The sequence below is a fragment of the Seriola aureovittata genome, chromosome 12 (assembly GCF_021018895.1).
Source record: "Seriola aureovittata isolate HTS-2021-v1 ecotype China chromosome 12, ASM2101889v1, whole genome shotgun sequence".
Taxonomy (NCBI): domain Eukaryota; kingdom Metazoa; phylum Chordata; class Actinopteri; order Carangiformes; family Carangidae; genus Seriola; species Seriola aureovittata.
In genome coordinates this window covers 10,947,921-10,973,548 of record NC_079375.1, presented here as the reverse complement: position 1 = coordinate 10,973,548, position 25,628 = coordinate 10,947,921, and the positions used below count along the sequence as shown (strand labels likewise).

The following is a 25,628-nucleotide window of genomic DNA, read 5'->3' as shown; positions in this document are numbered from 1 at the left end:
AATTAGTCCGCCGCATAAATAAGATGCTGACAGAAACCAGTGCAGCTTAAAGTCTGATGCATGAATGGTATATTTGTTATTATCATGTGATATTGCATGTTGCATGAGTGGATTGTTTCTTTATGCAGAAAATACTCTCTGAAGCTGTTGTCATTTCAAATGTTTGCTCAGTTTTGTGGAGGAAAAAGAAAATCCTACCTGTTGGTCTCGCCACAGACATATTGAATTTCAGTGTGCTTTGATATTGCTGTAGTAAGACTCCCAGGTTGCGTCAGCAGAGACTTCATATTTGTCAAAGTTATTCCTCCAGCATAAGTTCTGAACATTATGCCAGGTATAAAAAAATAAAGAGGCTCAGGGGAAAGTATTATGAATTAAACAGCTTAATGAAAGTTTTTAGTGCTGCCAGCAATATTCATCTCAGTCACACTCTCTCTCCTCTCTTTGTTTCATTGTTGGAACAGGTGTTTGTATTTTTTATTTTTTTGTAGTGCTGGTATTCCTAACAGCTGAGGTAATTTTAAACATGAAAACACTCAGTTCATGCTGTACCTCTGTTCCTGTACATGCATCAACTTGCACATTACACAAGGTTTGGGTATAGGGTTAGCCCTGGTTGCCCTGGTTACCCTGGTTGCCCTGGTTGCCCTGGTTGCCCTGGTTGACTGCATGTTAAGACTTGACTGTCGATTGCAGATTCCCCAGTTCGAGTCTGAGTGGAGACCTTTGCTGCATGTCATTTCCTATCTCGTTCCCCCTACAAACAAAGGGATAAAATTCCCCAAAATATAGAATGTGACTTTTTTTGTCCCCAGAAAAGTTAGTGCTTTGTAGAAAGATAGTAGTTAGCAATGTAGCATCACAGCGGTTCTGACGGGAGGTTCACAGATGTAAACTCCACTGAGTGCCTGCATGGGTTTCCTCCAGGTTCCCTTCACAGTCTAAAGACATGCAGGTTCGATTAATTAGTAACTTTAAATCCGACATAGCATGAATAGTTGTCCGTTAGGCTGGCTGACCAGGGGAGGATGGCGGTAAAACCATCTATGGTGGATGTACATCCTCGATCACTGCCTGCAGAAATGTTTGGACTGTTATCAAATTCTGTTGGGAAATGTGTTTTTCGTACACCAGCCACGTTCTGGCTACATTCAGAAAAGACGAACTTGATCTACTAACTGGTCAGGCAGATATATTGAGATGGTTGCTGACTGCCTTGTGTATTTCCACTCTACCATCTTAACTTGATGTTTAGTGCTGTTGGCCCGCAGTGCCGTAACTTTGTTTCTGAAGAAGAAACAACAACAAAAGTATAGCCTCAGGCACCATCACGCTTTTGGCCCTGTGATCGACTGGCGACTCATCCAGGGGCAGCTGGGATTGACTCCAGTAGGTATAGCTTCGTTCCGATAGAAAGAAAACCACTGTGTAATCGTCATTTGGATTGATCATGCTGCTGAATTGCCACGTTTATCATGTATAGAGAAAAACATCTGTTAAGGTATGGTATAGACAAAAATTATGAACTTATAAAGAATAGTGTCGAACCTCTTGGCGCACATACCAGTACTGTATGTTATGGACATTATATAGCAGGAGTGAGGTTGAAGGTTGAAAAAGTTATTTGTCTCTATAAGTCTAAGTTATAATTTGATCAATGTTCCTTTTCTCATTGAACAGATTTTAACGTGATTGAAATCTGTCAAACAGTCATCAAACAAATAAAAGTAGACAAACAAATAGGACTATATACAGTAAATGAGAGATTGAGCATTGTGGACTAGATGTGAGCGTTGCGGTCGTCTTAGGAGCATTATAGATTGATTTTTTTTTATGTCTTACAATGAAGAGGCACTTTTCTTATAACAAATGGAGTATTCAAATGATAAGCCTCTGTAGTTGACTTTTATGATGAGGTTTTGAGCATATTTATCTCACAACTTAACTCACAGCATAATTCATGAGAAAATCCTACAAGAAGCATCTGACGTTTAATAGCAAAAGCTATTAATGTGACCAGTTTCCTGTTTATTTGGCTTTTTCCTGTATTGTTTCTACGTTAGATGTTGTGGTTTCTGGTGAGTTGTTACTCCTATTCTACGATGATGGAAGTCCCTCGTTTTATTTTCACTGCATCATTACCTCTAATGCACATACACACACACACACACACTAACACACACACACACACACACACACACACACACACACACACACACACACCACTCCTGCTGTGCAGTAAGCTGACTGGCCACATTCTGAGCTTGCGTGCCCCATGGGGCTCTATATCCTTGCAGTGCTCAGTCTGAAAACTCCTTATCTCCACTCTTGTCTCTTATCTCAGCGCTGTGCTCACCTATGGCAAGGGCAGATTGTGGGCATATTACTTTATTGGATGACAGAACAACGTGCCTCCATCCAGTTATGAGTCAAAGGTCATGGCCTGCGATTCACTTCAAAACACATCAAAACAGATTATTCTTCTCCCTCTGACTGCTTTCCTTTTTCACTGCAAATGCACAACACAAATGAAGCCATCCTGGTGTTTTCTGTAAAAACGAACAGTGTTGTCTTCACTGTGCAGCTCGGTGCAAAGCCACGTGCCACTGGTCGCCCCAAAGAATCTGCAATCACTGGAAAGAGTCTCATCAGTGAGATTTTGTACATTTAGAGCTGGATTTTGAACCTGAAAACCTTCTGAGTGCCGTGACTGAATTTTTCTATGCATTTTGCACCACAGAGACCTTTTTAAGACTCAGAAGTTGGCACCAAATGATGACCAGTGTTTTTGTCTCATTAACTTATTATTAGCCACAACAGCAGCATGGCTCTATGGCAGTATTGGTTGCTCGGTCCACCACTTTAGTCCAGACTGAAATAACTGTACAACTATTAGATGGCTTGTCATGAAATTTGTACAGACATTCATGGTCCCCAAAAGATGACACAATCTGACCTTGGTGATCCCCTGGCTGTTGCTCGATTACCATGGGGGGGGGGTTTTTTGTGAAATGTCTCATTTACAATTGAATGCATTGCTAGGAAATCTGATTCAGACAACCATGTCACCATGTGTTATTACCATGTGTGATAACTTTGATGAACTTTGATTTTCATCACTTTTACACTGTTTTTTATTTAAGCAAAGTACTTTTGCGGCAGTTTGTATTAACATAAATGTATCTAATGAGACTGGCATACTTTGTTCAATAGCAAATAAATAATTAAAAGAAATAAAAGTTTTTGCAGGAAAAATATGTTTGTACTTGGATATAAGTGTCCACCAAAGTTTTGGTATTTACCAGCGGAGAGATACTCTGTGGACTGTACATTAATCAGTTATTTAATGAAAGAAAAGAACAAAGATCACAAAGTAAAGTAGCTCCTTTTTACTCTCAACAGTTAGCAAAGCAGCATAATATAGGGCAGCTTTAACATCCCAATAGATCATGCTGCCTATCTCCTCTGAGTACATCTACTGCACATTTATTTTAAAAGTCTGATTTATGTGTCTTCACCTCTTGAGGAGCTTATCTGCATCCAATGACGTGCTGATAGCAAGTGAAGTAAATGGATTTCTAATCGCTGCATATGAAAGAGAGGGAGAAAGAAGGAAGGGACGTGTGAGGAAGCTCCTGTTGGCTGCTATGAGTTAAATTATTTTAATTAGAGCTGATTGGTATTCATAACGTATTACAGTGCGGTCATGTTACCCAAAAAACCTTGATAACTCCCAGCCTCTCCATGCTTCCCTCCTTTTACACCAACATACTAATTAATAAATCCTCCTTGGACAGCTATCAGCTCTGATTACATCCTCATACTTGCCCTTACACCCTCATGATGGCAAGAACAGCTGATGTAGCCTTAATTTAATTTAGAAGTGCTGCAACTTGCACCAGCCTTAAGGTAAAAAAAAATATCTAAACTTAATTGTTTTTGAAATATGTCGTAGGTTGGCTGTCAAATGTTAGCTCGGAAGCAGACGCGAATGACAAACACTTTCATTTTTTTTCAAGACTGAAAACTGATGCAAAGGACAAAGTCTGTTAGTGGCTGCAAGTAAAAAAAAAAAAAAAAGATATGCAAATATGTGCTGTCTGACTAATGAAGCACAGGACGAAATTTAATTGTCTGATGAAGCATCCCCATCATTAAAGATTCTGTGGCGTGAAATGTTTCCACCCAGGACAGTGTTAGCCTGAAGTTAGGAAAGGCAGGCTTAACAGAGAAACATACAACAAACTAACAAATGAGGGAAGGAAGGAAAGAAAGAAAGAAAGAAAGAAAGAAAGAAAGAAAGAAAGAAAGAAAGAAAGAAAGAAAAGGAAATGGGAAGTGGATTAATGCTCATCTTTATGACACAATATCATTTTTTCGCTCACTGTCTCTTCGCCTGTAGATCATCTGTTTTTGTTGTTTATGTGCCAGCGTTCCTTCACAGTGGTGATTCTCAATGGAAAATGTGATTCCTCAGTGTTCAGTTACCCTCCGCTCTGACAACAGTAAATTTTCACTGTACAGAATCCCACAGGATGATGACCAAAGAGCTCCAAAGCTACAGTCCTGTGGCGAGACTAAATCTCTAATGTTGGGTCCTCTGACTGACAAACATGAGGAAGTCCCTGCTTCACAGGGCTTCGTCTCGCTGGATGAGTTTTCATTATTTGGCTTTGAAAAAAAAAAAAAAATCACAACAGAAGTTTGAGATGCATGTGGAGAGAAGCCCTGAGGTAAACATTTTTCTTTTTTTCTTCTGAAGGCAGATGAGAAAATGCTGTCTCGCTTCAAAGGCTCACGCTCAAGAAATGTGTTCTCCCTTCATGACACGAGTTCAATCAATAAATGAAACACCTAATTAAGAAAATGCCATGGCGGAATACGTTTAGAAACGCTCCACACAGCCTGCATTAAAACTTAAAGCTGCACCAATAAATATTTTTATATCAAGAATGGTTAAAATGACAATGTATAATGTGAAAAGGGTCAACTCCGTCCTTCCCCTCGGCTCTACAGGAGCACTGTAGCATCTCTCAGCTTGCTGCTTTCATTTAACGCCTCAAAACTTTACTGTTTAGCTCTCACTGCTCTCATCAACCTCCTTCCCAAGTTTTCTCATTGTGACAAAGTGAGTGACTAGCTGGTGAAGAGACGGATATTTTTCTCAGGAGTAGGTGGAGACCAGAACAGAGCTAAAAGGAAAGTGAATATTGGACCTACATTTTTCAAGTGGGCAGAAACACAACTCCCAACTGAAGGCTAATGTTGCTCAGTGTCTGCTGGATGTGTAAAAAGGCAACCTTTTGCTAACATGTTAGCTGTACATGAGTCATTGTTGTGTTTTCTGTTTTCCCACTTCCTCTAAGTTCGGAGCAGAAGAACTCCACAACAAGCTGACAGACACACAAAACCGATATGGCGGAGATGTTGGCCAACGGTTGCTTGTTTAACATTCAACATACACACTTTATATAATACTGTAGAAGTATTGATTATTGAATTTTTAAAATACACTCCTTGATATAGCCCCACAGCACCCCTGAACTTTTCATTTCCCCTCAGCTCGGTGTTAATGTCTTGAAACTCAGCTGTAAACTATTCTCATTTTCAAAACGTCTACATTGAATTGAGGGAAAACTTTGTGATTTTCGATGCTACTGGTTACTACAACAAAATCTGTGTGTCGTCAAGCAACAGCTGGCTTTCCCTCCCTGAAAGAAAAAATGTCAGGGAAAGAGTCACGATGTCATTATTAGCTTGTCATATTTCTGTCTCTTTGTCCACACACACCAAACACGGGGAATGCCTCCAGATTCTTCTAGTGAGACTGGAGAATAACTCCTTCTTCATTTGCTTGAGCTCAAACTCGCAAACACTCTAACACACACACACACACACACACACACACAAACACACACACACACACACACACACACACACACACACACAGGCCCAAGCAATATCTCAAAGTGATGGGGAAATTGGAGAAGGCTCTGTCATTATTAGGGCGAGGCAGATGGTGTCCCATATTGGTCCTGATGGGAAATGGGGAAGGATGAGTCATCTGACTGTATTGAGCTGTAGGTTTGAAGGACTTATGCAAGGCGGTATGCAACCCAGCCTTTGTGTGTTTGTGCATCTCACCCGACGCACAAAGAGGAGGTGGGAACTGGAGAGGGGAAGAGTCCACAGCAGGAGAAGAGAAGCTTGATGTGAAAGGAAAAAAAAGTTTTTGTGTTACTCATTTTCAGAAAAATAAAAACTGAATCACGTGTTTCGATCAGCTACCTGCATACGAATAGAAAATACAAAACGTTCCAGGCACTCACCACATGTCGTGGCATTTCATTGCCATTTCCTTCCCTAATATGGAATTAGTGTTTTTTGTTAGTTATAAATATAATATAAATGATAAATAAATACAGTAAAATAAAATAAATAATTAATAAATGAGTTGGCTTCACACACGCACGTCACTTTTTTACCTTCTATAAAGAAGAACAGGGATCCACGTGAAGGCTCGGGACATTACTCTTACACACACACACTGACATTTCCACTCTTTCATTCTTTACCATTTTGGGCTCTCTGGTGTCACTGTGAGTGTCAGCATGAAGTTAATGAAATCATCACAGAGAATTATTGCTGAGAGCAGCGTGTTGCAACACGTCACAAAGTGCAGCGCCATATTCATTTTCTGTGGGATGTCAGTGAATGGTTTTAATAAGAATTCTGAAACATCAGGCAACAGAAAAAAAGGGAGGGGTCGAATGTGAAATGTTGTACATTTTTAATGGAGCAAGAAGTGATGGAGGCATGTTTCATTTGCTTGCTTGCAGTGGATCTTCAGCATTAGTCAAGCGTTAAGGCAAACCACCAACAATTTACATGATTGATAATTAATCGTGAAAGTTGTTTAACAAGCAAAAAGGCAAAATATTTGCTGGCTCCTCTTTCAGAAATGTGAGGTATTGTTTCTTTTCTCTCTTTTCCTACATTTTAAATTGAGCATCTTGGTGTATTTTTGACTTTTGGTTCAACAAAAAAAAGCAAAATGATGCCCTCACAATGGGCTCAAATAATCAAATAAAATATATATTTGCATCCCTACTGTACATGAATGTTTTGTTTACAGTAGAAGATGCAGATACTGCAGCTTCAAAAGGTTTTCAAAAAGTCTGTTTCTGTCTGCTTTTATGGCATCATCTCTTTTTCTGACATGCCAGATTTTCTACCTCAGCCAAAAAAATTTTTTTTTTCTGCAGTATTTTAAATCATTTGAATTTGTGGCATTTCCACTTTGCTTTTTTTTTTGCAGCAAAAATTGAATTGAATGCATTAAGACAGGTGGCTAGAAACGTGTGGGGAGATTAGGTTGTTAAAATAGTATAAAATTTTAAATTATAAAAAGTTTTTTTTAATTATTTTAATTTGCTCTGCTATCTAGCCCTTTTCCTGTAGTTGTAATGCTGTCATCACTATCTTTAATTCTAAGCTTGTTTGTAATAAAGCTAGTGGCTGCTACATCTTGCCTGCTTTCCTGTTTGTATATTTTCATTGTGGCGCTTCTTTTGCGTGTCTGTGTGTGTGTTTTTATCTGTAAACTTGCTGGTTGAAATGAGTCAGTGCTGCTAGGAGCCTGATGTCTGACACTGCTACAAAGGTGGTTTGCAGGAATATAGTTTCCAGCTGAGAGTGTTTGAGTTTGTGTGTATTGAGTGCCCTTGATGCTGGAGAGGTTAGAAGTGACGAGGCACGCTATGGCTGTGATGCCTGAGAGAGGGAGAGCGAGAGAGAGAGATCCCTGTCCCTATGGAGAGCACCCCCGCTTTTAGTTTTTACAGCATCGCAGTTCTTTTTGTCACATACAGAGCCCCATATGTCTGTGAGAGCAGGTCAGGTCAAAGCAACAAGCCACAGCAACCATCTGGCCCCATATTTGTCAAAATGTCAGATGGGTTTGATTCTCTGCCCTTAACCTCCCTGCCGCTCTCCTTTGGCTGTCTGTCTGCACATCAGGTGACAGCTCCTAAGTACAAGGTGTGTGTGTGTGTGTGTGTGTGTGTGTGTGTGTCTGTCTGTGTCTGTCTGTGTGTGTGTGTCTGTTTATGCGTGTGTTTTCTGTATGCCTCTGCTTTTTCTCTGAGTGACACATGTGGGCCAGCTCCTACAGGGCAGCTCCAACCTTTGCTGTCATTTCATTTCTGGCAGCTGCTCTGTCATTATTAACATCATCACCTTTTTCTTTCTCTCTCCCCATCTCCCTTTATTTTTGTCCATCAGTCTTTTGTTCTGTCTGTCTGTCTTTCTTCCTCTCTCTGACCCTCTTCCTCTTTGGTTTCTGCTGTCAAGTTGATACATCCGGTTCAGTGCTAGTCAATCGTTTCTCTTCACTTGCTCTCTCTGACTTGTGCTGTCATGTCAGGGCGCTGCTTACTGTACTCTGGTTTGTCACTCTCTGGTTCAACACACAGTATTCTCTCTGTTTCTCTGCTTCATACATCCAGTTCCACATGTGATCCGCATGTTGTCAGACTTCGCAGCAGTGAAATAAACCCAGCCTTTGAGGCAAAAACAGGTCCAATAATACTCAATTTTTTAATATAGAGGGACAGGGGAAGCTAACGTTATCGTTAACAGAGCTGCTGTTGTAATGAAAGGATAGAAAAAGCATAATGGTCAATGGGCCAGTCTTAACACACTTTATCAGACCTACATAAACTTTTTTTTTTTTTTTTTTTTTTTTGAGGTCCCAAAAATCCCAAACATACCAAATCAGTGAGGCTGAGCTGCGGTTAAATATATATAAAAGCGTATGTGTAGTGTTTATGCAGCTGTAAAAAAAAAAAAAAAAAAAAAATGGTCTTGGGTTTGAGTATTTTACTCAGTGTAAACATCCTATAGCCTAAATGGAGAGCTGGAACAAGCTGATGCAGTGTATATGATACCGTCAGACAGTGGTGAATAAGAAGATACTTTTTTCAATTGTTTAAACATTGTGGGAATGGGCCTTTAACGCAAGGAATAAAATGGATTCAAAATGCATTTAATTTTTTCTGCTGGTTTAGTCGTTGTGTAAATTAAGGCTGCAGAGTGACAGTGACTGTATGGAGAAATTTAAATTTCCAGTGTTATTTCAGCTTTGGCCTCTTGAGAATGTTTGGACGTTTCAGTGAACCATTTGAATCATTACAACCTTTAATTAAGAATAAAACCATTGCATTTACTGTATATGTCATTATATCATATAGGTTGCAGAATAATTGTGATTTCCTCATCTCCCTTTGCACGTCACATAAAAAAAACAAAAAACAAAACAGTAATTCGGTTCTGAATCCTCAACACGATATGGCAGAAATAAAGAACATAGTGGACTGTCCTGCATTTTCACGTTATTTCCATACGGACATTTCGGCCCAGATTCCTGCAATAAAACAAAAGCTCCTGTACAGTTTATATTAGAGTGCTGTCCTCTGCGTATTTATTCACAACAAATTACTTGCTTCGTTGTTTCAGCTCAGCAGAGTAGCATATCGTCACCAGTTGCTGTGTCGATGTCGCCCTGATCTGCGACTAGTGACGACACCGAGGCGGAATAGAAATTGAATTGTCCATCGTGGCCTGGCCTTTCGCTTTTTGTGGGAGCTCCTCTCTGTCCGGACTGCCAGAAAGTCATTACAGCAAATTAGTTATTCTGGCCCCACGCCAACTCTGTCACGCTCTTCCCTCCTCACTCTTTGTGCTCACTGCCAAGCTCTCATGAAGCAGGATACAAGCTGCTGTGAATATGATTGAAGACTGTAAGGTCATGAATTAGATATACATAGCTCGATGTGTGTTTGTGTTTGCATGTGTCTGTGTGTGCATGGTTGGCTGCAGTATCTAATCAAGCTTTGATGAGCCTCCTGTTTCCCAGGTGGCAGTGGAATGAAGGGATCATCGTCTTTTATTAAGAACGCATGGCCGAGTGCATTTAGTCACAAATGTTCATTCGGGTTCTAATGAACAATGTAGCTCTCTTTCTCCTTTACTATCTCATGTACGTTTTTTCTTAACACCGGACTGTCAAGCTCTCCGTTTTCACACAACACATATTCAGTTTATAATGATAATGGCAGTGGCGGATTTACCACTTAAATTCACGGTCAGATGTCAGACAGAGGTAGACAGAAGCAGGCTTCTTATTTCTATTTTGCCAGCTGAAATGACGATCGGCGCTCACTGACTTTTTTAAGCTGTAATTAGCCAATGAATTAACCTAACAGTAGCTCATTGTGTATTGTATAATATTGTATTAAAAGGCAAAAACCAAAGCTAAGGGGCCACAGGCAAAAAGATGGCATCATCACCAGCGGATAAACCAAAAGACATGAAAATAAAGAAAATATATGGCCTGATTAACTTCCTGGGGGTCACTGTTGTTGGTCCCCGATTGGTCCCACTGTACATGACTGTTTTATTATTTCAAACAAAAGCAAAAGTGCCAAATTTCACTGGATCCAGCTTCTAAAATCAGAATATTTGCCCAATCTTCTATGATAGTAAACTCATTTTTGGGTTTTTGACTGAGCAAGTTGAATATCCTACCTCGGGCTTCAGGGTAAAATGATGGAATTTTTTCTGTTGTTTGACATTTTGTAGAGTGAACCATCAATCAAAATGGTAAAATAAGACTGTTATTCTGTTGTAACACAATCCTGTTTGGTTGCTAAGCTTACATACCTGCATTTTCTGTCCCCATATTCAATAAAGCACTTTAGCCTAAACTCATGGCATCTAGGACCAGCGTCCACACTATGGGGAAATACATGTGGATGAACTCTGCAGCTCATGTTAGAGCACATAAACATTGTTTAATCAATTCCTCACGCTTTTGGTTCTGTGATTTTGGTTTTGGAAAGACTAAAACAAAAGACACCTTCTTTCCAAACTCTTTAAACACAGAGTATCACTCTCATTTGTAGCTTCACGCTCACTGCGTCAACGCGTGGAGACAGCCAAAGGTTTGATTGACCGGCTGTGCCTAGTTACGATTTGTAAGCTCTGACTGGACAATCTCGCTTTTGGGGGAAGGTCAGTTCATTTTTCCTCCCTAACACATGTGCTCATAAGCAGACGCAGGAAACCACGCACACACACTCAACTCAATCTCCATTAAGTGAGATAAGGTGAAATCTCTCTCTACGTTTCCTGTGCTCTCTCTTTCCCTGCACTGACTGACTGGCCAAATGACAGGATGAGAAACCCCACCTCCGCCTATCTGCGGGAGACTGATAAATCCTGTCACTCGCACATGGACACTCAAAATTTGCGCATGGACATATACACATTGCATTCAAATGCACGCACCGACTTGCTGTCTGGCGATAATCATTCAGGCACAGCATTGGCGGGACCTTAATCCGTCTCCATGGCAACAGGCCAGGTATGTTGTGGGCGTGCGTGTACGGTGACCAGACCTGGGAGAAAGTTATATGCTGGGCTTCATCACACACACACACACACACACACACACACACACACACACACACACACACACACACACTCACACACACGCACACACACACACACACTCACACACACACGCACACACACGCACACACAGAGGGAGCAGCAATGGATTTATCTGGTGATACTCAGATATGGCTGATAGGGTTAATTGGTTTTCAGAGGGCATGTAGAGGGAGAGAGACTGACACTGACCAGATTACTGCAGAGACGCTAGGGAAGAACTGCCAGACACAGAAAGAGCAAGAGGCATGAGTGGAGCAGAGAGAAAATAAGTGTAAGTGAGGACAGGAAGTGCAAGTAGGAGGGAAAGTGGAAGAAGATTTATGTTTTACCTTGGGAGTAGAGCAGAAGTCATAGACTCCATTTACACCTGGCATTAAAATGCATCTCGTATCCAGATGTGTCTAGATATGATTTTAGCTTGATTACATTTACACCTGGTGTTAAAATGTGTCTCCAGTATCCACATTGAGATCCGATCGGTCCGTCCATCTCATTTCACATATACCTCTCGCGTATCCAAAAACACAGCAAACTACAAAAAAAAAAAAGTTAGAAGAAGAAGAATAGACAAACTCGATATCTATCTGTCAAGCTGCGTTCTTGTGTTTGCTTGCTTTTTCTTCTTTGACAGCTGGAATGCCGAAGATGAAAGCAGACGTAATCTCAGTATTATTAGTTTATCTTTATATACTGTATATAACTTGTCATCTCCAGGGTGCAACTGAAAAATCACATTGATGCACAAAGAGGCACCGCTTCAATCAATCATTCAGTCACTCTTAATGACTTGAAAACGTCTCTTGAAGCTTCGACTTCACAAACTTCACTTGAATTTTTAAAGAAACAAAATGGCACTTAGGATGTCAGTGGAGATCCCTCCAAGGGGTTTGCAACAAGGCAGTGTCAATGAGGGCATGTAAAATGGTATGCTGAGTAAGAGTGTAAAAGGTTCCCATGTGGCTTTTATCCACTCGGATAAAAGTGATTACATCACTCTTTATGTAGCAAACTTCATAAAAAATGACACATAGTCTCTCACGCTCATCAACAGTGGTTTTTTGTAAGAGCAGCTGTCACTTTTTTCCCGATTGTGTCTTTCTAATTTAGTAAAAACTCTCCAATGGGAGTCCCCAGCTTCTTTTGAAAAGCAGCGAGAATGTTGGAAGGAGATATTTCAGATTTATGCTTCTTTCCCCCTGGGCATAAATGAGCAACAGCTTTTTCCTAACAATGTAATCAAAATGTACACATCTTTGCTTTGCTGTGAAAAGGACACTTTCTGTCACACTGTACAGGGGTTTGCAGAGGATTTTTTTTTTTTAAAAAGAGCACATTTAGCTTTGAATACTTATGATGTGAATATTTCAGAAGGACTGACAAAATCTGAAGACAGTTTCATTTTCTTTCTTTCTCCAAGTTTTATCTGAGATTGTTAATTATCGATTTCATTGAAGTTGTTAACCAGCTCCACAGGGTTCAAATCTCATCACTAAAGCCTTTGATACGAAAACATTTTAAGAGGCAGTGTTACATACTCGTAGAATATTTATCACTGTTTGTATCATTTCACATTTTTCCTCACGGCCTATCTTTCCCGCCAGGATTGACTAAACACACATTTCTTTCCGCGGCGGGCTGCTCCACACACGCTATTGCAAGTTGGCAAGCAAGAGCTGCCAGCAACCACAACAGGGAGCATTACAACCACAGTTTCCTGCTGTCAGTCACTGAGCTGCTGCAGTGGAGCAACTGGACACCTCAATGGCAGATGATGAGTGTTTTCCATTCAATTACCCCACCCATATTTTCCCAGGCAGCCAGTGATTTATCCCAGCGGTTTTTCTAGTCAGAGGTTGGCTTTCTCAGCCGCTGCCGGCACTTTATCCCAGTTATCAACCGTCCACAATGTATTCAGTATCAGTCATCTGTGCTGATACAGAGGTTTGTCTGTAATCTTGTGTATCTACACATCTTTCTTTTTAAAGCTGCTCTTATCCATGTTTTTATACGGGTCACAACAACGGGTCAGATGGCTGCATATAATGTCAAAGGAGCTGCACACAGTGATGAAGCACAGAGAATTATCACCAGACTCCACAGTTCCCCTCTGCTCTCTTGTTGTGGTTTTATAGCCTGCAACTTTAACACTGTGGTTCACTTTCTCCACTCATAGAATTGTGTTTTGGCTGAATCAGGCTGCAGTTTTTAGCGAAGAACCTCCACTGGACACCGACGGACATACGAACTTAGCAACTAGCTGGTTTGCTTTTAGTAGTTAATGAGCCAGATGTTTCAGTCAGGAGTTGAATAAGACCAAATCAGAGCAAAAAGAAAGTTTTACATTTGTCTAGACACTGAAATGTAAATGTTTGCAGTTGTAAGTGAGGGATACATCGATAGAGTATATATTTTCTTTCTTATGGTGAATGAATGCACTTATTCTAGGTCACTTTGGACAAAAGCTTCTGCCAATGCCAATGTAATTTAATGTGGAAATGTCAGCACTATTATTTATAAATGTCAGTTACTGCACAATGAACTAATGAAAGCCTGAAGTTTGTAGACTGTTGTCTGGATTGAATCAGTTCTGGCCTAGATTTAATTTAAAGAGGATCCCCGCGGGGAGATGCCACTTGGAGAGCGAAGTCTGTCATTGTGATGGATACCTGTTCAGTTTTTAAATTAGTTATGTGACAAATGCAGGGAAGTTGCAGAAAGAAAGAACCCATGAAACAAACTTATTTCAGATCTTAGATGTCTGTTGTTTTTAAACATGCAGAGGCAGCTGAATATCTGTGAGGATTATAGTATCTATATAGATATAGATTTTGATAAATGTGAGCTTGAAGAGGCAAAGGTCTTGCCAAACTGAAGGAAACCATATTTGTGACACACACATACCTGTCACAGTTATCGGTAAACCCATTTATACAAGGTTGACACCGCATTCTCACATGCATATGCACACTGCATTATGTGCAGCCTGATCAAAAATTAATGGAGCAGAAATGTCCTTGAAAGTTAAAAGATGCCTGTGAAATTGCAAATCAGGAGCCAAAAATTGCCCTCTGCTAAATTGAAGTACCCTTTCTGCATTTCACCCTGTCAACATGTAATTTGTTGATTTGTCAAATATTCACACTTGAACGGTTAATCTGTCCCCTGTGGGCCACTGTAGGCAAATTGTGGCTGAGCAGTTTGTTCCAGTGCATTCTGGGTGAGAAAAAACGGAGAAGGCCTTTGTCACAAAACAACAGCCTGCAGTAGTAGGGGGAAAAATGGTAAATGCAGTCGGCTGCAGGGGAAAAATGCAGAGCCAATATTGAGAAAAATAGAATGGTTTGATGTGGACTGGTTTGAACACAGAGGGAGATTCATTGTCTTCTTCTTTTTGATCTCTTGCCAATTAAAAAAAAAAAGTTTGACATTTTGTATATTAATACAACACCTTACAAAATGAACATATATCCATGTACACCCTCCGCATACACCTTAAAGCCTAAAAACCACTGTATCTATCAATCCCAGTGTCTCTTTATATCCACACTACTTACATATCCTGTCCAATATAATGGGTGTCAGTTTAACTTCACATCCTGCAAGTGATGTGAACTGGCTTATGGCAGGAAGTGATTAGGAAAGATGTAGAGCGTCATTAGGCAAGATGCTGAGAGGCATTAAAATAATAAACAATGACCGCAATAATGCTTAATGAGGTTAGGAGCTCAAAAAAAGGGGCTTGGTTTTTGTAAAGATCTACGGGCTCATCTGCTGAAAGCCGGCAACACAATAGAGAATCACTTTTCTTTCTGTCTCGTGCGCTCTCTGACTCTTCGTTTCTCATTCTGTCTCGAGCACACACACAGATGTAAACATTTTTAAGACAATTGGAATCTGTGTACATATTGATTGTGGCTTGCAGCACCGGAAAAGACTTTTGAGGAGAAACTTTTTGGAGAAACATGGAGTAGTTTGAGTGGAAGGTATTAAAACTGAACATTTATAAATGAAATCAATCATGTGAGAGCCATAATAAGAAAGGCAATTTGCAGATATACACTTCTGGGCTACTTTATTAGGTACACCTATGCAATATAATGCAATACCTTCTCTATATAATAATAACTATGTGTTCTTTGAGCATTTCAAGGAAAATAAAAGCTATAAATAAGACTTTCCATTTTTCTTCTTTATGGTTAACTCCAGCAGTCTCAACCATATTTATAATAAACAATCTCAACTCATCCGAACAATTGAACAGCTTTAACACATCCTGTTCTCTTTCTTTCCCTCTTTTATTCCACTTTCCCCACAAGTTCTTCGACATCGTCTCCCACCGCTTGTGTATCTCACTGACTAACTAGAGTCGCAGTGATGGGGACAGGAAGGCATCTGGGTCTGGATGTGGACCCTGGTCCGCCTATTAGTGACTTCTGCCATAAAGGAATGCGCATGGTCAGCAACAATACTCAGGTTCGAACCGTGATTGATTGGTGTTAAGGGGCCCAAAGTGTGTCGAGAAATCATCACCACCAGCCTGGACTGTTAACAGTAGGCAGGTTGAGTGGATTCATACTGTTGATGCCAAATTCTGACGCTACCATCTGCATGCCACAGCAGAAATCCAGATTCATCAGACCGCGTAACGTTTTTTGCCCACTGCAGCCTCGGATTTCTGTTCTTGGCTGACCCGACGTCTCTGACGTTTCTGTCTGCAGAACTGCCGCTCACTGGATGTTTTTTTTGTTTTTCACACCATACTGAGTAAACTCCGCAGAATGTTGTGTTGTGTGTTGTTCTTTTTGTGTGAAAATCCTTGGAGATCACCACTTTCAGAAATACTCAAACCAGCTTGTCTGGCCCCAACAATCATGCCAAAGCAAAGTGTCTGAGATCACATTTTTCCACCATTCTGATTTCACGCACTGCTGCCACATGATTGGCTGATTGGATAATTGCATGAATAAGCAAGTGTTCCTAATGAAGTGCTCGGCGATTGTAGATTGAAATGTTTTAAATATTCTTCTCCCCTCCTGTTTGTAAATGGGGTGGGGGATCTCTCAATCAGTCCCGTCTACGACTTACTGAATATGTTTTGGAAAATTGTTTTTGCTAATGTTAATAGTTTTAGTAGTTGAAATGTTTCAGTTTTTGAAATGCTCCTTTACTTCTATTTTCAACATCATGGCTGATGGCTCTCAGCTGGAGTTAATGAGTATGTGGAGCACGCTACAATTTTGACAGCGTGGCGTCAAAACACAGTGAGTGGATCTTGTAACATTTAGCTTTTCACAACAAAACTTTGAAACTTAGTTAGCAGTTTAGGAAGACACACTTTAACTCAGTAGCAGCACATTAAATTGGAAAACAAGCAAGAGAGCTGCTACAAACCATGTGAAACCTCAGCATATGTAATCATTGTTACAAAATACTCAATTGTTTTTGAAGATTTATTTCATTGACATCAGTCACATTTTGCTCTCCTAACCTCACATGATGTTGTTCCAACCTCCTGAACCTACTGTTGTTTAACAGGCAGAAGACCACTTTAGCGGATTTTTGGAAACCCAGTGGATTTGTGACAATAGATTTTTTGTTACCTGCACAGGGGATTATGCTCTCAAATCTCAGGTATTAGTGGGTTTACAGGGGGATTACATATTGTACTTGATTCACGGTCGGTCCGAACAGATAATGCACCAGTATAGAAGCAAGTGTTATTCAAAAATAAATAAATAAACACAGATAAAAGTAACTATATCCTGAACAAACGTAAGGACAAGCAGCCGAAGCATTAATCATCTTGGAGATTCTGTGTACTGTCAAGAGTGGGTGTTTTTCCCTAATGGCCTAGAAATACGTGACTGCGGCAAATTTGTAACACTGGTTCATTGTTCAGCTACATACTGAAGATACTGAGGCATTCATCCAACGGGAAGTCCTTTTTTATATTGTGAGAAATGAAGCTTCACACTGGGGCCCAGTCTCATTAACATAACATGTAATCTTGTCATGTGGGGCCCCCTCACATCTCACAGACTTTGCAAAAGGACTTAACAGTGCCACACAAGTCAGATTTGCATGAAACTGTTATAGTCATGATAACTCAGAAAGCTCATTATGCAGAGTAAATACAGTAGATTCTTTGTAGGTAAGTTTTTTTTTTGTGTGTGTGTCATGTACACACACCAAGCTCACAACTGCTTACAAGACACCACAACATCATATAAGACAACAAACAGAACTACAAAAATAAAGAGCAATTTAATAATTTTTCACATTTCACATGCCATAACTTCTGTGTTATGTTGGTCTACTGCAAATATCCATCAACTACTGTATAATAAGTAGCTGTCCTGCTACTTTTTATGGTCCAAATTTCCAGCCCTGCTGACATGATATATTTTTTTAGTTCAATCAAATGTTGTTCCTGTATGGATATTATTTCATCACGTATACTGAATTTTCTGTTTATAAACTGATTGTTTCAACTACAGTGTGAAGTAACCTGGTTCTGTTGGCTTTTTGTGGTAACTAAATTAAGTTTATAACGGTTTTCCGGCCTTCCCAGCTTTTTCACTCAGTGGGCAAGGGAAATCAGTGTCCCAAATAGGGCGTGAGTTGTTGCAGTGGCTGATGCAACAATGCACGATGAAGATCGTGCTTGCACTTGCTAAGGAACCTGAGGCCATTTGTACTAAAATAAATTGTTTAGTTGTACCATAAGTGAAGAAAAAGCATTCCCTGAAGCGAAATTGTCTTGATGACTCAGTCTCTTAATGCATGTACCAGATACTGACAGTACAAAGGGTTTGAATTTTTATCTCCACCCTGGACAGCATATCTCTGCCTCTCTATCCTGGGCTTCTTCAGTGTACTTGTCATGAAAAGTAAAAAAAATAAAAAACAGAAGATATTCAAGGAGGATGAACTGTCAACCTTCTATAGAAAAGTGTCTGCTGGAGAGAGAGTCAGGTTTCACTATAGCTTCACTTCTTGCCCGCTGACCTCCCCACAGCTTGACAAGGACTTGGATTTTACAAAGTCAAGCTGTTGCACAAGGACTCTGCAAAAAGAAATACACAGTACATTGTAAATTATTTAATTTATAACTGCTATATATATTAACCTCGACTATCTTACACTGCTGTGCTGCTTGGCAAGAATGCATTTATCTTAGCCAAAGTTTTGAACCTGGGCCATGCAGAGACTGAAAAACAAATGCAATTCACTGCTGCAGTCGGCTCTGTTGAGGTCAATACACACATAAGTTCATACTGCATGCAGAGATAAATACAGACCAGCGCTGCAGACACTAAATACTGATGTTCAGTGATGTTCTAAACAGTATTACTTTAGTTGGTGACTTTGGCTAAAAGCTAAATTCCCATATTTTTTCCACCTGGAGTTGGAACAGCTGTTTAAAAATTCAAACTTAGCCTAGATGTAATGCAAGTGTTTATGAAGTGGAGATTTACACATCACTACATTAAAACTATTTCTTACATAGAGATTAGTAGTTACTAAATATTTATACCCAGTTACACTGCTGGGTGTAACTGCTGTGTAACTGAACCAACGGACAAAGCTTACGTTAGCTTAGTGTGAGTGAAAGAGGTATATGGTCGATGTATCTCAACTGACACTTGATTAAAATGCTGTTTAATAATGATCTGAACTAGAGAAATCCCTTGAATTACAAACTATCATGCTAGTAACATTAGATTGACTCATCAAATAATTAATGTCAGTTAGGTTAGCGTAATCAGATCCCACTCATTTGAAGAGAATATTATGAATTCTTAAACACATACTTCAACATGTCTGCAGATAGAAATTAAGAGCTAATTTAAAATTATAATACAAATTTGCAAATGGCACTTACGTTTAATATATTACGTGACTTCCCACAACTGTTATTTTTGGAAGATATGTGATACTATAGGGACGTTTTGATCAGGCAGCCTTTTACCCTGATTTACTACATACATCCAGAGTATCGGTCAGTCCAACTTATATTAACTGCCTCTAATCAAATCTATTGTAGGTTTTATCATTTGCCCCAGTCCAAACAAAAGTCAACAAAGAAATTAGCTGGATTAGCTGTTTTTGCTAACAACAGGATTGATCTATTTGTAGGATTAGCCAAGCTAGCTGTATGGTTAGGTAGCCAGCAAATCTACATTTATCACTTATTTTATAAATACAATGATTATAACTTCAGCAGAGATAAAAGTGAAATGGCTGAAAAATAAATGTTAAAGAATTCGGGTATTTTTCATTGTGTGTCCTTTTATGATTGTGGCCATTCTGACTACGGGTCATGCTAACTAAGTACTTGCCCCCTTTTGTTATAGAGATTCGGGAAGTACAAATCTAGCATACCTGGGCAATCAGCACCTTCTTTCTAGGGTTCTAGCTTTCTAGATAAATTCAAATTGAATAAATCATTTTCAGTGCTTGTGTCTGAGTCCAAATGTATGTAAACAAAGAAATCAGACACCTAGATTAACGAGATGCATAGGCATCTACTTATTGGGGAGCCAGCTAACCAAGGAAGCTAGCTTGCAAATTACCTATTCATCTGCAGTAATAAAAAACATTGGGTACATGTCCTCTCAGATATAGTGTGGTTCTACTAAAACAGAGGTTTTAAATACTACAATTTTGTTGTTAGAGGTAACAGAGTCTTAGAAGCTGGTGTGTTTTCACTGTTTCGGGAAATCGATCTTTTCTTGGGACAATAAACAGATTGGTTTACAATGAATTTATACGGAAAAGACAGCTTTAATTTGAGTGTGACTTCATTTGTTTTGCTGTTATTAATTTTCTCTTTGTTTATGGTAACAGTGCCTGCAGCAGTTGAGCATCCGCCTTTTCTTTCCTTTCACAAACATGTGAAAGTCTGATTTGTAATTGCGGTTGACAACACTCTAACCCACTTTGATTGCATTTTACAGTATTGAAGTATCAAGAAAATAGCATGTTTTAAAATATTTTAGGGCTATTCTTTCTCTGTTTATCATTTAGTGCCCTTTCACCACCCTGTTTCACTCGTGTGTTTTCCATTTAACCTTATAAAGTGGCAAGCTATGAAAGTTTGAGGGCAGATGTTGTTCAGTGTGGAAACAAGAGTAATAGAGTTTGTTAAATATTTAACTGAACATATTATTAATATGACACATCCTGATTTGTCTTTCAGTTGTAGACTCGTTCCAAGCTGAACATTTTTGGAATAGGACTTCTCAAGAAGATGACATAGCTACCGTTCATTGATGAAGCTACATCTGCCCTCTTCATGTGTATGTAAACAATGAAATAATGTTCTTTCTGGTGTCTTGGATTGCAGTTGGGTGAGGACACTTTCAACCGTGCCAAGCTGTTGAATGTTGGCTACACGGAGGCTCTGAAGGAGGCAGAGTACGACTGCTTCATCTTTAGCGACGTGGACCTGATCCCAATGGACGACCGCAACCTCTACCACTGCTACGACCAGCCAAGACACTTCGCCATCGCCATGGACAAGTTTGGCTTCAGGTGAGGTGATGATGTTCGCCTCAGCATGTGATTTCAGAGCAGACGAGGTAGCATTGTACCTGACGTCTTGGTACATATTTTTGCTTGTATTACATTTGCCTTAATAAGTCTTGATGTTAAGGAACACTTTTCAGGTTGGCTCTGTACCTCCCTGCCTTTCGAAATTATTACTGTAGATCACCCTCAGTTTGCTGTACACGTATTTTGTAAAATATAAATATGTAGAATTTTAATATGCAACTGGCTGCCTAACAAAAAATTTAAGAAATGGCCTACAGTTTTTGTTATGACAGACAATTGACAGAGCAGTATCTAATTTGACTAAATCTCATTATACTTTGTAATCCTTGTCTGTAGCCTAAATTAGCGTGAAAATGCACCACAGTTCACTGCTGCCAATTTTGATTTGGTCATACTTCTCTAGTCCTAACAAGAACATGATACGAAGCATAACTAACAAGTCTAGACTACAGCAAGTGAAAAGACCCTTTTTAACTCTCAAGACTGTTTGTGAACACCGGACCTGCTAAATCAACCTAGATGAAGCATGTTGCTGAAGCATGTGTCGACTGTAGCCACTGTTTCTGTAGCATGAAGGAGCCATATAACAAAATCTTTGTGTGTCTTTGCAGTTACTGACTCAGTTTGCAAAGTGCAATTTTTGCAGGTAAATTCACCAATGAGGATCAGAATCCATCACACAGAAAAACACACAATACACTTATAGTAAAAATAATAAATACACATGAAACAATTAGTCGATTAATCAATCAACAGAAAACCATCTGCAATTATTCTAATAATCATTACATTCTTTGGGTAATTTTGAAGTAAAAAATATGAAACATTATCAATTTCCAGCCTCTCGGCTATGAGCATTTACAGCTTTTCTTTGTCCTGTGTGATAATAAGCTGAATATCTTGAGGCCTTGTGTGTTGGTCAGACAAAACAAGTAATTTCATGATTTCATCTTGAAATGTGGGAATTATGATTGGCATTTTTTTTACCATTATCAAACAATTAAAAACAATAATAAAGAAAATAATCAGCCTATTGTTGAAAAATAAAGGATAATTATTAGTTGCATCCCTTATAAACATTTATACATCAAGAGAGAATAACAGTTTTTTTGTCTGTTTGAAACTGAAACACAGAATGATGCTGGAGAGCAGTAGATAATCCTTCCATGAATAGCAGACATCTACAGAATAAAACAGCCTTCGGTCAAATCTCCAGCTTGTTATCAGAAGAGTTAACTGTATCCCGACAGTCAGCACTGAATGGTTGGGTCCTGTTTTAGTTGTGTCTTATGCATAATGACACCACACCTGCCCTTAATTATCTAAAAGCACTGGAAGCATTGATTAATGGCCTAAACATGGCCAGTGAATGTGACCTACTCATCCAAGAGCTGTCAGTCCACAAGAGTTATCCTACTGAAAACCCTCAGGGGCCACAGCAGTCCCCTGATATAGTGCTCAATAAGCTAATGCTGTCTGGCAACAAATACGATACCAGGTGGTAAGCAAGGTTGTGGTTCGTATTTGCAATGAATAAGTACAGACTTTAAATAGTTTCATCAGACTTTTTTTGCTCCCAGAAAATGAAGAAAATGGGATAAAAGTAAAAGCTTGACGGTTAGAGTGAGTGGAAGGTCACAGAATTGATTGTAGTTAATTGCTGATGTAAAAATCAGATCATTGTAGTGGATTGGCTCCCAAGGTTAATGTGGTCTGAGTTTGCCCACCAACTTTTTTAGTTTGGTCTTTCCAGTTTTTTCTTTTAGGAAGCTGCCAAATTAAAGGAAAAAGTCAGCGACTGTGAAGGAAGGAAATAAAAAAAAATTAAAGAAAACACCTAAGCTGTCTCCACTGAGTGAAAACTTGTTATTTGGCTGTGTCATTTCAGGAAGACAACCCTAGCTGCTTCCAAATGTAAAAGCACTGGAAGTTTTTTGATAAATGGTGAAAACATTGGGAGTGAAAGTCAGGTCACATTAACTGCTACTCCATTACCTTAGCACATCACAACACGAACAGCTGTCTGAGCAGAAAGGGTCACCTTGTCCATTTCACAACAAAGCTCTTTCAAACCACAAAATATAGTCAATCATGGACATCATGCAATGTATTAAATTATATTCCTATTATATTAACATAATATTGTGGATGTTTATGTACTTGTTCACTGCTTGGGCATATAGTATGAGTCTGCTACAGCCCATTTAGACTTTGACAGAGATCTAAATCTTACAGCTACCACAGTGATTTGCATGGGTCAACATTGTCAATTTTAAGGAAAAATTGTGTGTGATTGTTATGCCTCTGTGCCTGATGATTCCTCTAGTTACTTCGTGCACCAAATAAAATTCATCCTTAAACAACACCCAAGATCATAAAAATCACATAAACGCTGCTCTTCAGAAATACCCTATAAATTACATTTTATCTTGCCCTGTGTATTAATCGTCTAAAGTTTCTGAGCTTCGTTCTAGATTTCCTCTTTCCATTGTATCTTATGGATCTTTAGTAGTTTTTGTTTAACCATATTTATATTACACTGCAAATGACTCATTAAAATAAAATGGAAATCAGAAAGTGAAGCTGCAGCCTCAAAGACAGACCTCAGACTCTCTCACCCTTTCAGCGGCTGTTTCTCTGTCTAGTTGCTGCTGATGGGCGTCTTTTTCTGACTCCAACTGCCCACTCAGCGCCAGTCTCCAAAGATACTCTACCTGTTTTGACAGAGACTCATTCTCTTCAGTCTCTGCCTCCTGCCTGGTGGAGAGCCTAGAGGTTTCTCTCTGCAGGGCCTGACTGACCTCTTCCTCCACCCTGAGCTTTACAAGCTTGACAAGCTCAAGGTTGGTTGAGGTCAGTTCTTTCAGTTCTGCTTTCAGACTCAATTCCTGATAGAGGGCATTTTGCTCAATCCTCAGCTCCTGGATCAGCTCCTGATCCTCTCTCACCTCTTCAGCGTGAGACTGTTTCTTTGCCACGAGTTGCTGCTGATAGGCGTCTTCTTGCAGCTGCAACTCCTCGCTGAGTTTCCTCTGGAGTTCGGTGTTAAGGTACTCTGCCTGTTTTGACAGAGACTCAATCTGATTAGGCCCTGTCTCCGGTCTGGCAGACAACTCTCACCGATCTTGTCCTCCTGACTGGTACTATGTTGCTCTGCTTTCTGGAGCTGAGACTTCACCACCTCCATGTAGGTCCTCAGCCCAGGTTTTGGAGCCAAAGGCTGATAGAATCCATCTAGATTCCATTGTTGTCACTGTTGGCATTTTTTTGTTGTGTCCATTCACAGATTTCTATCTCTCAGATTGGTGTGTCACCTATTGAAATGTCTGAAATGAAATATTTCTGTTGAACAGTTGCAGCTGTACATACACACCTGGTGATGTCAAAGAGCGCTGATGTCATGTTGTTGCTTCGATGATCAAGTTAAAAAACTTCCACAGCTCTGGTTCTTTCCTTCCATGGTTACCTTGGTAACTTGCTGTTAACATGGTAACCATCCATGGTAGAGGAAATCTCTAGCTGTGTCTCGATCGACGGGCTGCATCCTTTTGAAGGATGCAATTGAAGAGCGATTCCGTCGCAGTGGTGCAACGAGGCTGCCCCATTTCAAGACTCTTTCATATGCGGCCGAGAAATGCGTCCTTTGTTTCCCGGGCAACAAAGGATCCATTGGGTGGATCATTGGCAGGCTAACCTATCCCAAGATTCATTGCATGCTGGACCTGACCGTCTTATTTCGATTTGGCCTTCACGGTCGACGATAGCCACACAGGCGGTGCCCGCGTAGACTGCGTTCTTCGAAGGTTGCAGCTCCTGATTTGAGACACAGCTTCTGTCCCTCTGTCTGTATTTCAATTTTCTCGACAACCACTGATCCAATAAAACTCGGTCAACGCTGCACTTCCATGGGTCCTCAGCAAAGCCGAGTTTTAAGTCCGAGTCGAGAAGTCCTACACATTAAGCTCGCCCGTGACCAAAAACTACAGATGATGGTGCAAACAGAATATTTATTTCACATAATACAACATCTTTTATATTTTTTGTCCCTTCTAAATTTATGTTTTTGCCAAATTTCTTGCCATTACTGTGTCTGAGCAGCATTTCATGGAGCAGTTTATGGAGCCACAACTGTCGAAGATATTATATAAGAGTTTTGTTTATCCTCTTTTTAGCGAGACGTAATAAAAAATTTAAACTAAGTTCTCATAGTTCTCAAGAAAAACATCCAGACAGATATCAGATTCTCTCCTCTCTGTCTCTCTCTCTTGATCTTCTTCTCCCCTAGCATGTGTCCTTTTTCAAGCACACATACACACACACACACACACACACGCACACACGCACGCACGCACGCACACACACACTCCTCACCATATTGTTGCTGGGAGAACTTGTGTAGAAACATACGGTCTCATTAATTTCTGCTTGTCATCTTTCAACAGGGAGCTGTCATACGTTTGACAACACAAACTGTACAGAAAATACACACACTCTCTCACTCACACACACACACACACACACACACACTCTCTCTCACACACACACACACACGCACA

The 25,628-nt window shown here is 39.9% G+C and overlaps 1 protein-coding gene across 2 annotated transcripts in view; it reads left to right on the top strand.

Moving 5' to 3' along the window:
* The window catches only part of b4galt2 (UDP-Gal:betaGlcNAc beta 1,4- galactosyltransferase, polypeptide 2), a 171,540-nt gene that overhangs the window by 111,283 nt on the left and 34,629 nt on the right, over positions 1-25,628 (top strand). For both annotated transcript variants that reach the window (XM_056392507.1, XM_056392508.1), the window contains exon 5: positions 20,864-21,051. In XM_056392507.1, coding sequence (XP_056248482.1) covers positions 20,864-21,051 — 188 coding nt within the window. The remainder of the gene's footprint in view (positions 1-20,863; positions 21,052-25,628) is intronic.